General features: G+C 44.2%; 1 protein-coding gene across 1 annotated transcript in view; it reads left to right on the forward strand.

Moving 5' to 3' along the window:
* Positions 1-15,912, forward strand: part of MIPEP (mitochondrial intermediate peptidase) — a 170,045-nt gene that overhangs the window by 129,249 nt on the left and 24,884 nt on the right. The window contains exons 17-18 of the mRNA XM_021677332.2: positions 6,219-6,340; positions 10,993-11,066. Coding sequence (XP_021533007.1) covers positions 6,219-6,340; positions 10,993-11,066 — 196 coding nt within the window. The remainder of the gene's footprint in view (positions 1-6,218; positions 6,341-10,992; positions 11,067-15,912) is intronic.

Below are 15,912 nucleotides of genomic sequence, written 5' to 3' on the forward strand. Positions count from 1 at the left end.
TGTGTTCTGATAGGTATTTTAGCAGACACGGTAGAAACGAGGTTGAAAGTTACAGGTGTCATACATACACACATGAATGTTGGCATAGGCATCGGTTTTGCTATCAGTGATGTGAAATCAAGCCGGGTGCAAGTGTGAACAACAGACTTCTCTGAGCTCGTACAGCATCACTAGCCCATCGTTTGTTTAGTCTCTGAGGCTTGAAGGAGATAGAAAGCATGCTTGAGGAAGCCCTGCTCAGATTGTCTACATGCTCCAGACCTGGAGATCTGGTACCAAAATTAGCCTGAGAAATCTTACACCATCTATCAAATGATGTAGTCAAAGAACTATTTTTAAAAACCATTAATAGCCTAAGATCCAAATTTGGTTTTTAACACCGTGGTATCATCTTACCTGCAAAACAGATATTTTTCCTGGGCTCTGCCCATCTCAGTCAGATATCCAGTTGTCAGTAACATTGAGCGTCATTGTGAAAGAATCCCATGGTCTCCATCTGTCTGTCCATTCATTCAGCAGACTGCTATTGAGTTCCCGTTGTGCTTCCAGTACTGCGCTAAGTCCAGACATAGGCATAGTATGTAGACCATGCCCTTAGGAAGTTTATGACACACATCAAGAAACCAATAGGTTGTCATTTCTGTACTCATGTGGTTTATGGAGTCCCCACACTTATTCTCGGGAGGTACGTTTCAAGCCCCCAGGTGGATGCCTGAAGCCACAGGTAGTACTAAACTCTATATGTACTATGCATACATACCTGTGATAAAGTTACATTTATAAATAGGCACAGTAAGAGATTAACAGCAATAATAAGATAGGACAACTTATATACCATAATAAAAGTTTTATGAATGTAGTTTCTCCCTCTCAAAATATGTAATTATAATTCACCTGCCTATTTCTGGACCAGAGTTTACCACAGGTAACTGAAACTGTGGATGGGAAAACTGCCGTTACCATTTCACTTGAGTGAGAGGACTACTGTATAACGTCCCTCAGTGTCTGTGGGGAATTGGTTCTAGGACCCACCCCCCCCACCACCCACCATGGATACCAAACTCTGAGCATGTTCAAGTCCTGCAATTGGCCCTGTGGAGCCTGCAGATAGGAAAATTCAGCCCTCTGTAGATGCAGGTTTCACATCTCTGGAATACTGTATTTCCCACCTGTGTTTGGTTGTGGGTGCAGAACCTGCCAATATGTATTCTACTGTATTCATGGAAAGAAATCCACATATAGCCAAGCAGGGTAGCTCACGCCTGCAATCCCAGCACTTTGGGAGGCCAAGGCAGGCTGATCACCTGAGGTTGGGAGTTCAAGACTAGCCTGACCAACATGGAAAAACCCCGTCTTTACTTTAGTATATAAAATTAGCCAGGCTTGGTAGCCTGTAACCCCAGCTACTCGGGAGGCTGAGGCAGGAGAATCACTTGAACCCAGGAGGTGGAGGTTGCGGTGAGCTGAGTTGCACCATTGCACTACAACCTGGGCAATAAGAGTGAAACACCATCTCCAAAAAAAAAGAAATCCATATACAAGTGGATCCACCTGTGTTTTTCAAGAGTCACCTGTATAGTGTCCCAGTGATAAAATCATTTTAAAATAAATTTTATCTAAATGCATTTCTACTTGTATAGCTGGACATGAAGACATGGTATACTATTTAAGAGTATAGTTGACTGAGCACAGTGGCTAACACTTGTAATCCTAACACTTTAGGAGGCCAAGGCAAGCAGATCACTTGCACCCAGGAGTTCAAACAGCCTGGGCAACATAGAGAGACCCTCATCTTTAAAAAAAAAAAATTTTTTTTTTAATTAACCAGGCATAGTGGCACATGCCTGTGGTCCCAGCTACTCAGGAGACTGAGCTGGGTGGCTGCTTGAGCCCAGGAGCTCCAGGTTACAGTGAGACATGCTCATGCCACTGCATTCCAGCCTGAGCCACAGATTGAGACCCTGTCTCTAAAAAAATTTTAAAAGAGTATAATTAGGAGACATGGTTAGTTCCTTCTTTAAATATTTAGCACACAGTTAATGAGTGCTTGCTCTGCACCAGCCCCTCTTCTAGGTTTGAAACTGAAAATCGATAATAAATGGCTCCATTGCTACCTTTCCATCTGTGGCTCTGGAAAATCGTGACATTAGAGAAGGGCTATAGATAAGTATAAATTATCAAAGAGCCTCCCATTCTCTGGAGTTCTGAAGCAAGTGACCATATCCACGGGTTTCTTGACATGTTCCTTTGCCAGCTCAAAGTTTTGTCTTTCGCATGGGATCACTGAGATTATCTAACTCAAGGAAAGTTTAAATGAGCATGCCTTGGGATCGTGATAGGATTTGAAAATCTGTCTCTCACCATAATAAAAGGAAAACTACAAAGACGTTTGCATGGTTTGGTTTTGAAATCGGATCCACACATTAAATATTGCAGGAAGGGTGAAAGCTTTTATACAGCTGACAAATATCCCTTAGGAAGAAGAAAACGTCAATTTAAAAGGAAGAGGATATCATAATTCCAGAGCTTAAGATGAAATGCTATCTTTCATTTTTCCAGATGAATGAGTGAAATGGCAATTAGGACTTAATGTTAGATTGAATTAGCAGGAATTCAGCAATTGTGTTCAAACAACAGTGGAATTGTAGGTCTTAGTTGGCCATAGACTTGCAAACCTATGATGAAAGGTGTCAGGTGGAGATAATTTATCTAGCATGTCTTGAGGTGTAGTCCTGAACCCAAACCTGTAATTAAAGAGCAAGACACAGCCAGGCATGTGTGTGCCAGAAGACCTGGCTTCAGCCGGGGAGTCAGGCTAAGGCAGAACCGGGGCTGTCCAGGAAATGGTGTGCACACAAATCCTGATGTCTCTTTCTACCATTCTGAGAGGTGTTATTTTTATTACTCTGTTTATGTGGGAACTCAGTTACGAGTTGATGAAACCAGGGAACTTAGACATTTCTGAGCTCAGATCAAATGCCACTATTGAAGTGGGCCTGCTTTCAAGATAAAATAAAGCTGTATTCAGCTTGAATCTAAACAGAATTAAATTCTGCTCTATACTGCAAAGCCTGCCAAACTAGTTCTGGCAAATCGCCATGAAGAAAAAGTTTCACAAAGTCCCTTAGCTGAATGCTACGGATTCTGGGGCTTCCACCCTGAGAGACGGTTATCATCAGTTGCACAAGCACCGGTATCTTGGTGTAGTATGAGATTGAAGCAGCATGCTGCAGTCCGTCACAGAAGATATCCTCACATGCAAACTGCTTCATATGAGACAGGCTACCAGGGGTCCATGTGTTCTCATCATTTAGTAGATTAGGATTCCAGCATAACAGAAAACTGACAGATACCCTTTTTAAATAAGACAGAGTATATGGAACTGTGTGTATGTTGTAAGTGAATTTTAAAAGCCTTTTGACTAAAAATGTAATTCAAAGTTTGTTATACTTTTAATTCATAGATGGTCCTAGGCTCTTTGCTTTTGTTTTAAATACCACTTGCATCTCAACAAGATGAAAAGTCTGTGTCTGCCTTTCTCTGCCCTTCACTGTGCTGGAGGGGCCTTGCTGGCCAAGAAACTTTGCAGGCCACATTTTGAGTGTCTAGCTCCTCCCACCTAGGGCACAGCTCCACCAAGGGCATGGCGTCTGTTGCACCTCCAGGAGCCTCAGCCCCACCGTTGGTTGTATTTTCATGGTACTGTGTGGGGGTGGCACCTGGGCCAGGGGTTGGAGTATCTTGCGAGGTAGGTTACAGGTCTGGTTGCTGTGACAGACCCAAAACAATAGCTGTGCGAGTGCACCTGCCCAGCACGAGGCGGCTGCCCCATCATAGGCCCACTCCTGCGAGGCTGCATCCCCAAGGAGGAAGGGGCGTGGCTCGTTCCTTCAGGACACCACTCACAAGGTACCCACCTGACTTCCAATCATATCCTCTTACAAAAAGAGGAGAGCGGATGTGGAGACGCACTGTGCGTCTCAGCGGTGCTGGCCCCATGTCCTAGATTGATTGCTCCCACACACCTTCCTTATGACAGAGCCCTTGCCGAACCCAGGCAAATTAGTTCTCTTGAAGAATCGGACACAACCAGAGTCACTAGCATTGCCATGAGTCTTTTAAGCCACTGTGTAGTGGATACAGGGAGTATGCTGCCACGTTCCTGTGATGAAGTAACCATACCTTTTAAAATGTATCTTGCTTGATATGTTAACTAGAATTCACTTATCTAGTTTATAGAGTTGTAGCAAGGATTTTACTTTGTTTATTCTCTATTTTCTTGGTTAACAGATTTGGTAGTGCGTTATCATTTAAAAAAGTTAAGCTTTTTAAAAAAATTATTTATCGTATTATTATTATTATTGAGACAGATTCTTGCTCTGTCACCCAGGCTGGAGTGCAGTGGTGTGATCTTGGCTCACTACAACCTCCGCCTCCCGAGGTTCCAGCAGTTCTCCTGTTTCAGCCTCCCGAGTAGTTGAGATTACAGACATGCGCTGCCACGCCCGGCTAATTTTTGTATTTTTAATAGAGACAGGGATTCATCATGTTGGTGAGGCTGGTCTTGAATTCCTGGCCTCAAGTGACTCAGCTGCCTCAGCCTCCCAATGTGCTGGGATTACAGGCATGAGCCACTGTGCCCAGCCCAAGCTTCTATTTTTTAAAAGAAATGTTTATGTCAGATAAAGACATAGAAGAAAGTGGATGATTGCTTGTCAGATTTGTTTCTTTCAGAAAAGTAAAAATGTTAAAGTCCTAAATGTGGCCTTTAAGGACAGTTTTCATAGTCCCAGCTTTGGCTGGGGTGACGTTGTAGCCGATGCGCCATCACAAGCTCGTGTGCTGGGCTTGCATAGACCGGCACGTGCTGACGGGTCAGACTGCAGGTGTTTTCCACTTTAGGGACAGAGAAAGAGCAGTATTCATAGGAAAAGAAGTTTCCAGTGGAACAGTGTCCTTCCATGAAAATCCATGTGGCCTTTCCTATCATAACTACATCATTGTCCTCAAAAAGAATGGGTGCTCTCTCTTTGTGCCAGACTCCAAATTCCCTCCTCCGATGTCAATGACCAGGCGTTCCAAGTGGGTTAGAACAGATCTGCACATCCACCCAGCTGCTGCCACTGTCTCTGGGCTGTCTTCTCTACGTTTCTGTCATAGAAGTGAATCCCAGAGTGATGAACTTGTGCAAAACAATTAGGCGTGCACTTCTTCCTTCTTACGATTAGAAAATAAGTGGAAGGAGCTTAGAGAAGGAGGGACCACAGTTTGTTGACCCTTCTGCTGAGAGGCGAGTTGCTGGTGGTTATCTTCGGTTCTTAGCATTTGTCTCTTCTGAAAAAAAATGCATTCCCAGATTACCTCCCTTTATATAGTTAAGATTTTTAAATTTCGTCCCATTTTTCTTCTGCTCTGTGACTTTTTGCTTTGTCATAAAATGTAATTATGATAAAAACATGGAAATTTTTTGTGTTACAAAAACTGGTTCATGAAAAGCAGTACATGCAACAGAGAATCATTGCAGAGTACAACTCTCTGAACTAACCAAATTATTAAAAATAAGTAAACTCATGACTTTATCTTTTTTCTAGTCATGTAAAATAAAATGTATTATAATCAGTGTAAGTAATTAAACTCACTAAATGAAGATTAACCATATATTTGAAGCAACATATGCATCTGTATATGATTATGTGATACAAAATGTTCTTTGTGTATGTCTTAGCATGCTAGGACTGCATTCACAAAATACTACACAGAAATTTACTTCGCACTGTTCTGGAGGCTGGAAGTTCAGACCAAGGTGTCAGCAGGTCTGGCTTCTCCTGAGGCCCCCTGGGCTTGCAGACAGCCTTTCCTCTGCACCCACACCCTGGCATCCAGCTTTCCTCTTCTTCCAGGACATCAGTGAGATTGGGCGAGGGCTCAGCCTAAGAGCCTCACTTTTACTGAATTACTTCTTTGGAGGCCCTGTCTCCTAATAAGGCACATTCTGAGGTGTGGCTTGGGGTTTCAACATGTGACTTTTGAGCAGACACAGTTCAGCCTATAACAGTGTATAACGTGGAAATATTAATATCATAGGTGACATAGCCTTCTAGGGTAAAATGCAAATGAAAACATGTGCAGTTCTCTCTGTGTCCCTGTTGTTTCTCACATGTGATATGCTCCAGGTGGAAACTGACTTGTGTCCTGTGCTGTGTCTCTGCTCTTGGCAGGCCTGGCAGCTGCGGTTCAGCCACCTCGTGGGATATGGTGCCAAATATTACTCTTACCTCATGTCCAGGGCGGTCGCCTGCATGGTTTGGAAGGAGTGTTTTCTACAGGATCCTTTCAACAGGTAAGAAGGGGATAAGTTCTAAAACGTCCTTGCCTTGGACCACAGTAATCCCCCACCCTATTACATCTGAAGTCGGGCTTGGAGAACCGCAGCCCACAGAACACAGCCGACCCTGGCAGAAAGCGGCAGGCTCCCAGACGGCCCCACTCCTCTCAGCCCTTCCCACCCGAGCCTGCTCCTGCTTCCTGCAGCTGACGGTGCCCTGGATGTCTCCCCACCCTTCAGTGCTGTCCTTTTGTAGTGGTGGGCCGTGTGGTGCCTGAGGGGACCCCTGTCTGAGGGCTCAGGTGCTACATGAAGCAGCCCATGCCGCTTCTGTGGGTTTTCTTGGCTTTTCTGACTTCACCACGTCATACAGGATGCCCACTCCTTTCCCCAGAACGGAGACAGAACAAGGCTGGAGAGGCTGGAGGCGTTGTAGGGAGGAAGTAGGGGTGCCTAGAATCAGTAGTCCTGTTTTCCCAGATCTTCCTAAAGCCAGGTAGTGGTTAAACTTCCATTGGGTGGAGAGGTGCAGGGAATCCCTTGATTCCTGGGGGGTGTGAGGGATCCCATGCTGTGGCTAGGAGGATACAGGGGATCCCATGCTGCGGCTGGGGGTGTAGGGGATCTCAGGCTGGGTTGGGGTGTGGGGATCCTATGCTGGCTGAGGAAGTACGGGGGATCTGATGCTGGGTCGGGGAGTGCGGGGGATCCTGTACTGTGGCATGGGGGGTATGGGGATCCCGTGCTGTGGCTGGGGTATGCGGGGAATCCCGTGCTGTGGCTGGGGGGTGCAAGGATCCCTTGCTGTGGCTGGGGGTTGTGGGGTATCCCTAGCTGTGGCTGGGGGGGTATGGGGGATAACTTGCTGTGGCTGGGGAGTGCAGGGGATCCTTTGCTGTGGCTGGAGGGTGTGGGGGATCCCGTGCTGTGGCTGGCGAGTGTGGGGGATCCCGTGCTGCCTGGGGGAGTGCGAGGGATCCCTTGCTGTGGCTGGGTGGTGCAGAGGATCCCTTGCTGTGGCTGGTGGGGTGGTGCGGAGGATTCCGTGCTGTGGCTAGGGGGTGCAGGGGATCCCATGCTGGCTGGGAGAGTGTGGGGGTCCTGTGCTGGCTGGGGGAGTGTGGAGGATCCCGTGCTGGGTGGGGAAGTGTGGGGGATCTGGTGATGTAGCTGGGGAGTACAGGGGATCCCGTGCTGTGGCTAGGAGTACAGGGGATCCTGTGCTGTCTGGAGGAGTGTGGGGGATCCCTTGCTGTTTGGGGGAGTGTGGGGGATCCCATGCTGGCTGAGAGAGTGCGGGGAATCCCTTACTGTGGCTGGGGGATGCAGAGGATCCCTTGCTGTGGCTGGGGGTGCGGGGGATCCCTTGCTGGCTGGGGGAGTGTGGGGGATCCCATGCTGGGTGGGGGAGTATGGGGGATCTGGTGATGTGGCTGGGGAGTACAGGGGATCCTGTGCTGTGGCTAGGAGTACAGGGGATCCCAAGCTGTCTGGGGGGTGCGGGGGATCCCGTGCTGTCAGGGGAGGTGCAGGGGATCTCATGCTGGCTGGAAGGGTACAGGGGATCCCATGCTGGCTGGAGAGGTCCAGGAAGTCCCGTGCTGTCTGGGGGTGTGGGGGGGATCCTGTGCAGTCTAGGGGGTGTGGGGGATCCCATGCTGTCTGGGGAGGTGTGGGGGATCCTGTGCAGTCTAGGGGGTGTGGGGGATCCCATGCTGTCTGGGGAGGTGCGGGAGATCCCATGCTGTCTTTGGGGGATGTGGGAGATCCTTTGCTGTCTGGGGTGTGTCAGGGATCCCTTGCTGTCTGGGGATTGTTGGAGATCCCATGCTGTCTGGGGGTGTGTGGGGATCCCGTGCTGGCTGGAGGGGTACGGGGGATCCCGTGCTGGCTGGAGAGATGCAGGAGCTCTTCTCTTGCTCCCTGATTTGGCCTCCTGATTCTCCTAACAGGACTCCTTATAGCAGTAGGAACCAGCAGGTCCTGTGATTCCTTAGAAGGCACTTTCTTTGAATACAAACCAGTAATTATAATCTGGTATTAGAGTTGTTTGTAGCATTTATCTTTTCACCACACAAATAACTACATCTCCAGATTCTTTTCAGGGACCTCTGGCTAATGAGTATATTTTTACCGCTTTATCTTGGTTTTTAGAGTGTCCTAGAGTTTTCACATAGTATTCACAGCAGTCTTGGCAGAAACCAGCACTTTCTCTAAGAGGAAACTGAGGCTCAGAGAAAACAGTTTGTTCAGTCTTCACCGTTAACACCTGGACTGAGACTATAATCTAGGTCTTCTTATTCCTGGTTTCATCTCCTTCCACCTCTGCCTCACCTCTCAGTCTTTCATACACTTTGACATAGGCTTGGATTTTCTCAACAGTTAATAATTACCACATTGTTTCAAGTGCTTTGAACCTGAATGTGATGTCATAGAATTTTTAAATATTTTGCAACTTGGTACTCACATATATTTTGTCTTCTGCCCTTTGCAGACTGTAGACATTTGGTCTGCTCTTCAGAGTTTATTTTTTAAGGCTCTTTAGCCAAACTTGACATTAGTAAATCAGTTTCAGGGATTATAACTTTTTACTGTAGATTTCTGTAAAATAGGCAAAATGTCATCTTGTTTGAAGTAGAAAAGCACATACTATAAAATATATACGTTTCTAATATTTATATCTTGTTTATATGTACGTTCTTGCCCAGGCATGTGGTTGCCATACTTTTATGGGCACATTAAAGTAAGCGAGTAAAAATGCTCACTGGACTAGAAAATTTCTAACCTCTGTCAAAGTCTCCTTTTTGATCTCACTTCTGAAAAAAATAACCAGGCTGGAGCCTATATCAGAAAGCCAGGCATTGCAGAGCTGAGGCAAGCCAGGAGCTAGAGGCCTGTCGGGAGGGATTTGATTTAGGGTCAGGTCACTACATGCCGTGGCTGAGAAGGGCCTCAGCGCGCCCAGGCCACGAGTCAGGCAGGGGCCCTCAGCTACCCCTGCCCCTGAGGAGGCTCCGCCTCAGTTCAGGCTTCCTGCTTTGCTTAGCACTCACTTCAGGTTGTGACCAGGGCTAGTGTTTGATGTCCACATATTTTTAATGCTGTAATGCTCTCAGAAAGTCTGATTAAAGACCATGTTCACAAAATGACCCACATGTAAAGAGGCTCCAGAGCTTCTCAAATGGTAACAATATCAAAATTTATTTAACCGGTCTCATCAGAGTGTGTAGTCATGTGTGTTAAAGGAATTGCATTTTTCATAAAATACAAAAGAGTACTAAAGTACTAAATAGCTTGTTTCCAGGTACTATTCCTTTGACAGATGTATGTCTACAAAAATTATTCGAGACCTACCTTCACATATTGTCATAGACAGTGTTCCTTGTGGAACTCTGTACGTAGGCATATCCAGCTGACACAGGGAACAAGGCAGCCTCCACTGTGCCTTTCCCACCAGCACACTACAGTGGTTTGCTGGTCTGTTAACTGTTACCCTGAACCAAGGTTTTCTGGTGCGATGAACCTTTTCCTGCCAGCTTCTCTCCCTTCACGCTTATTTTAGAGTGTTCTTTTTCTCTCTTTATTAGGTGCCATCCCGAATTCTTTCTTAATGGCATAAATAATTTCAAGCCTCATTTAAAATAATCCTAAAACTTACGGAGAATAAAGTATAATCTTTTATTTATTCTGTAACAGGAGCCCCCAGCCCCCAGGCCACAGACTGGTACTGGGAACTGGGCCACACAGCAGGAGGTGAGCAGAGGTGGGTGAGCGAGTGAAGCTTCATCTGTATTTGCAGCCGCTCTCCATCACTTCACCACCTGAGCTCCATCTCCTGTCGGATCAGGGGCAGCGTTAGATTCTCAAAGGGGCAGGAACCCTATTGTGAACTACACATGTGATCCTTACGATGCTCTCATAATAAGGATCTAGGCTGGGCACTCCTTATGAGAATCTGAGTCCTGATGAGCTGTCACTGTCTCCCATCATGCCTAGATGGTACCATCTAGTTGTAGAAAAACAAGCTCAGGGCTCCCAGTGATTCTACATTATGGTTGAGTGGTATAATTATTACACTATATATTACAATGTATAATGTAATAATAGAAATAAAGTACACAATAAATGTAATGTGGTTGAGTCATCCTGAAACCATCCCCTCCACCAACCCTGGTCTGTGGAAAAATTGTCTTTTTTTTTTTTTTTTTTTTAAGACGGGGTTTCACCATGTTGGTCAGGCTGGTCTTGAACTCCTGACCTCAGGTGATCCGTCGGCCTTGGCCTCCAAAGTGCTTGGATTACAGACATGAGCCACCACGCACAAAACCAGTCCCTGGTGCCAAAAAGGTTGGGGACCACTATTGTATAATACATAAAGTAATTATTTTTATAAGGTGAAGTCTCTTGTTAACAAAACAGAAAGCCATAAGTATACTTACCTCTTACAGAGAATATGTCACACCTGATTTAATTTATTTTAGAACAACTTAAAAGCCAGAATTTGATTTTTAGAAGCAAGAAAATAACTAAGGGCCAAATTGTCACACAGTGGCAGCTTTTATGAATATGACATCAGTGTGGCTTCCTTTGAGAATTCAAGACAAGTGTTAATGGATGCTGGGCAGGCTGTGCAAGCAGATGTCTGTAATGAATCCTTTCTTCCCCAGGGCCGCCGGGGAGCGCTATCGCAGGGAGATGCTGGCCCACGGTGGAGGCAGGGAGCCCATGCTCATGGTTGAAGGTAAAACAAAACCAAAATAGCACCATCTATAATGAAAGCTGTTTTATCTTTCTCCATATGTTTTTTTAATTTACGGAAATGCTTTAGGCTGGGCACAGTGGCTCATGCTTGTAATCCCAGCACTTTGGGAGGCCAAGGCGGGTGGATCACCTGAGGTCAGGAGTTAGAGACCACCCTGGTATCTAACTAAAAATACAAAAATTAGATGGGCATGGTAGCAGGCACCTGTAATCCCAGCTACTCGGGAGACTGAGACAGGAGAATCACTTGAACCCAGGAGCTGGAGGTTGCAGTGAGCCGAGCTTGTGCCATTGCACTCCAGCCTGGTCAACAAGAGCAAAACATCGTCTCAAAAGAAAGAAAAAAAAAAAGAAAGAAATATTTTAGCTGTGCATTGTATTCTAAGCATCTGTCTCACTGTGTCCTAAGTATATTAATTTTTAGTTGCCATGATTTAATCAGGTACCAGGATATTCAGGTTTCAGCTTTCAAAATGTTACTTATACTCTAATAGAAAAATTTTTTATTTGTCATAAACTCTCAGAAAATTTGTCTTTAGATTTTAACAGATCACAGTGTATTTTTTTAGCCTAAAGAACTCATTTATTTTTTATTCCTTTATTTATTTTTCTGAAAGTTTAGCTACACATTTTCAAGAAATTCCAAGGCATTGGGTTAGATTTTTTTTTACCTGTTGAAAAATTAGAACTTAATTAAATCTTCTCTGTGAAGTATCACAATTCTTGTTTTCCTATGCAATTTTCTCAGTAACTTTTCGAGTATTTTTGCTGAAAATTTAATTGTAAATGGAAGTGATCATGATTTTTCATGTATGAATGTAAAAACATTGAAATTTTCTTACAAATATTTATAGGAAGACATGAAAATTACTAGATACTTGTAATATATCGATGGTTATATTTGCAGCTGAGCCTATCTGAAAAATTTTCTGACTATCTCAAAAACTGCATATGGGAAATAACTCTCCATATTGGAGATGTGTGGTTTTCATTGTAGTATTTGAGTGGGTTTGGGTAGTCATGAGTGTGACTTAAATGTCTCCTTGCCTAAGACTGTTGAATCTAATGTCTAGATTCCTGTTTAGCAGAATTCCAGATTCTTGCCTTCAGCCATTCATTTATTCAGCAAATATTTGTGAAGTGCTAATTATGTGCCAGGCATGATTGTAAGTGCCAGAGGTGAAATAGTGAAAGACGTGTAGACAAACCTCCTGTTCTTTTGGAGATTTCATTCATTCATTGCATCAGCTTTTCAGGGGTGTCCGGGTCAAACTCAATCTGCCCGATGCCACGTCAAGTTTATGAAACAGAGAAGCCAGTCTAGGGGCCCTGCAGTCCAGGAGCCATCCTTGTGTTGGAGAGTGAGGGAAGCGTGCATGCTGATGCAGCCGCCATTTATGGCTGGTCCTTATTGGCCCTTATTGAACTCTGCCACATCTGGGGAGAGTTTTAGGGATTTCCATGTATCCATTGATTGACTCTTCTTAGTAACCCTATGAGGTAGGAGTTATGATCCCCATTATAGAGACAATAAACAAGTCAGGCCGTCTGCTCGTGTCACCAGGTAGTGAGTGGAAGAGCCAGCGATTGAACCAGAACCTCAGGCAGCAGACCAAGCTCTTCAGCTCCCTGTACTGTCAGACAAGACATCTAGTTCAGGGTCTGTTTCAGACCCAGGCAAAAGTGAAGCAATGGGCACATCATAATAAGCAACTGATTGTGTACCTTGTGTACTTTTGACTGGTGGTTGGTAGCACCAGCCCACCAGGAGATGAGGCAGAAAAGCAGCCTTTTCTGCTGAAACTCACTGTAACAGTGAGTTTCTGTGAAGTGTGGGCTCCCGCAGCTGCGCTTGGCTCAGCCTTTCCCAGGCCAGGCCTTCCATGCTGTCTGCACCTCAACATTCGCTGATAGGAGAAAAAAATGTAGATCTTTTTTCAAAAGAAAATAATGTAAATCTTTTTCAGTGTTTATCTTTTGGCTGGTGTGTTTTTCTAGTCAACTTCCCAGAATGTTGCAACTAACTCTCTAAAAATTCTGTTCTTTATCCAAAACAATTTTGTGTTAAGAAACTTAATATTTTCCACACTAAAATTCACACACGAGAGAAAAACAAGTCCACCATTCAAACCAGAGATGATAAAGTATTCAGATTCCAGTTAACACAGACAATAGAACAATTCTGCTTTTACATTTTAATATTTTTCTTAATGCTGTTCTGTCAGATCTCATTCATTCACATGATTTGTTTCATGTCAGAGATGAATAGGGGACATGCAAAGAGGGTTATGCCAGTTGTCACATCATAGGGCTGGATTTGTAAGCTAAGACCCACAGTGGCTTCTCTTTTTTTTGGAGGCAGTCAGCCTATACCGCACAACAGCAGGTCTTAGGTGATGGCTCACAGCCTTAACACTGGGATATCACCAGGACGGATGGGTAAAATTGAGAGTTGTAATATAAAAGCATATGGGATCTCATTGGCAGTTTTCTTCTGTGAAAATGTAGCTTTTTACAGGTACCTTATATATTTTGTTTAACTATTTCCTGGATAAATGTAGAGGATTACATTATGTAGCAAAATGCAAATGAATACCTGCCTTCAAATTATGCACCTCCCTAATCGTTTTTTTTTACCTTCTTAGTTATAAGACTGTGTTTCCTAGGATCAGAATACTTTTGTAATTATACTTGTGCTCCTTGAGTGATACACATTCAGACAAGTCAAATAGGGAATGCTTCTGATTTTTGAATAATAACTACTACATAAGCAAACTTCTAGATTATTTATCTTTTTCAGAAGAAGTCATCCCTTGGGCACAGGGCTCTGCTCAGAACTCTGAGTCCCTCGGCCATTTCTAGTCCTCACCAACTGGGCGAACACCCCGTTAAAGGAAGTCCCTGAGCACACAGAATTCCTCTACTTCATTTTTCCCTGATGTTTGCTTTGCATTCATCAGTGAAAGGCCACTGCTAGGCAACCATGTATCTATGCTCTTTAACTCTTGGCTGCAAGATATTTATTCAGCAGTTTTCTTTTACTTAACTTTAGGTAGAGTGATCCTCACAGGAAAAAAGACAAGTTGTAGCAGCAGGGGCTTTTCTTAAAGAATCTAACACACCAAATACCATTTGAAGGCAACATAGTAGTGGTTAAAACAGTATTCTCTTCCCCAGAGAAAGAAAGCAATCACATGGTTAAATAGAACTGGATTTGCAGTCACTGACTGCTGCTTACTAGCTATAAATTACTTGGGAAAGTCACTTCATTTCCCTGTGGGAGGTAAAATGTAATTTGACTTTAAAACAATTTTTTTTTTTTTTTGAGACAGAGTCTCTCTCTATTGCCCAGGCTGGAGTACAGTGGCATGATCTCTGCTAACTGCAGCCTCTGCCTCCTGGATTCATGCAATTCTCCAGCCTTAGCCTCCTGTGTAGCTGGGACCACAGGCATGTGCCACCACACCCAGCTAATTTTTGTATTTTCAGTAGAGACAGGGTTTCGCCATGTTGGCTAGGCTGGTCTCGAACTCCTGACCTCAGGTGATTCGCCTGCTTTGGCCTCCCAAAGTGTTGGGATTACAGGCGTCAGCCACCGCACCTGGCCCAAAACACTTCTTTTTAATCTGCCTTTTCTTTTTTCAGTCCATCCCTGAACGGGGTGAGGTGTATGTACAGACATGTGGCAGTAGTGTTACAGATTAACAGTATGGCTTTGTCTATTTTTAAACACAATAATAGCTTACATAAAGATATATATTATGGCATGACATTCAGTCACTTAATCCTCCACTAAACACATGTGGCAATACCTGACTGAAACCAACTTTCTTAATTGCTGAAGTGTCTGGGGTGAGGTTTAACTTTCATTGTCAGTGTTAAGGTTTTCTGCTGTTCACCTGTTACCCCCACAGTGGTTTTTGGCTTATGTTAAACCGCATTTCTGAGTAATAAGAGAACTTGAAAGTTTATGCTTTAAATAAACCCTGATGATATGGCATTTCCATTCATTTTATCATTTTATAAAATACATACTAAAATATTTGTTGGCCGGGCGGGGTGGCTCAAGCCTGTAATCCCAGCACTTTGGGAGGCTGAGGCGGGTGGATCACGAGGTCAAGAGATCGAGACCATCCTGGTCAACATGGTGAAACCCCGTCTCTACTAATACAAAAAAAAAAAAAAATTAGCTGAGCATGGTGGCATGTGCCTGTAATCCCAGCTACTCGGGAGGCTGAGGCAGGAGAATTGCCTGAACCCAGGAGGCGGAGGTTGCGGTGAGCCGAGATCGCGCCATTGCACTCCAGCCTGGGTAACAAGAGCGAAACTCCGTCTCAAAAATAAAATAAAATAAAATATTTGTTAATTATGCTGTGGTGAGCATGATCTAAGGTTCTGTTTCCTTTAAAGTCACTTCAGAAAATGTGCAGTTTTCTAAAAAGACAGACATGCTGAGGTTTGTGAATAGCACGGAAGTAATATTTTGCCCCCACTAGGAAGCAGAATTGTTTCTTACTACAAGAAATAGACAGGTGGAATTATATAGCTATTAGGAATGGAAACTATCTTAGTTCAGCAGTTTGTGAATGGTAGATGAATTCCTTGTGCAAGTTTTCATATTCTCCTCTGTAAACTATTTGGTCTTTTCGTGTTTTATGTTATGTAAAATTCTTAGATAAATGCATCTTAATGAGTTTTTAGGTTCAGATTCTAGTTATCCCGTGGTAAGTTTAATCTCCTATAACATAGGTCATATTGTCCCTATTTTTATAAATAATGAAACAGGGTTCATACCCTCTGCGCTGCCTTGCTCACATTTCTCTCCA

This window comes from Aotus nancymaae, unplaced genomic scaffold (genome assembly GCF_030222135.1).
Source record: "Aotus nancymaae isolate 86718 unplaced genomic scaffold, 86718_ANA_hifiasm-v0.15.2.pri h1tg000009l, whole genome shotgun sequence".
NCBI classification, from domain to species: domain Eukaryota; kingdom Metazoa; phylum Chordata; class Mammalia; order Primates; family Aotidae; genus Aotus; species Aotus nancymaae.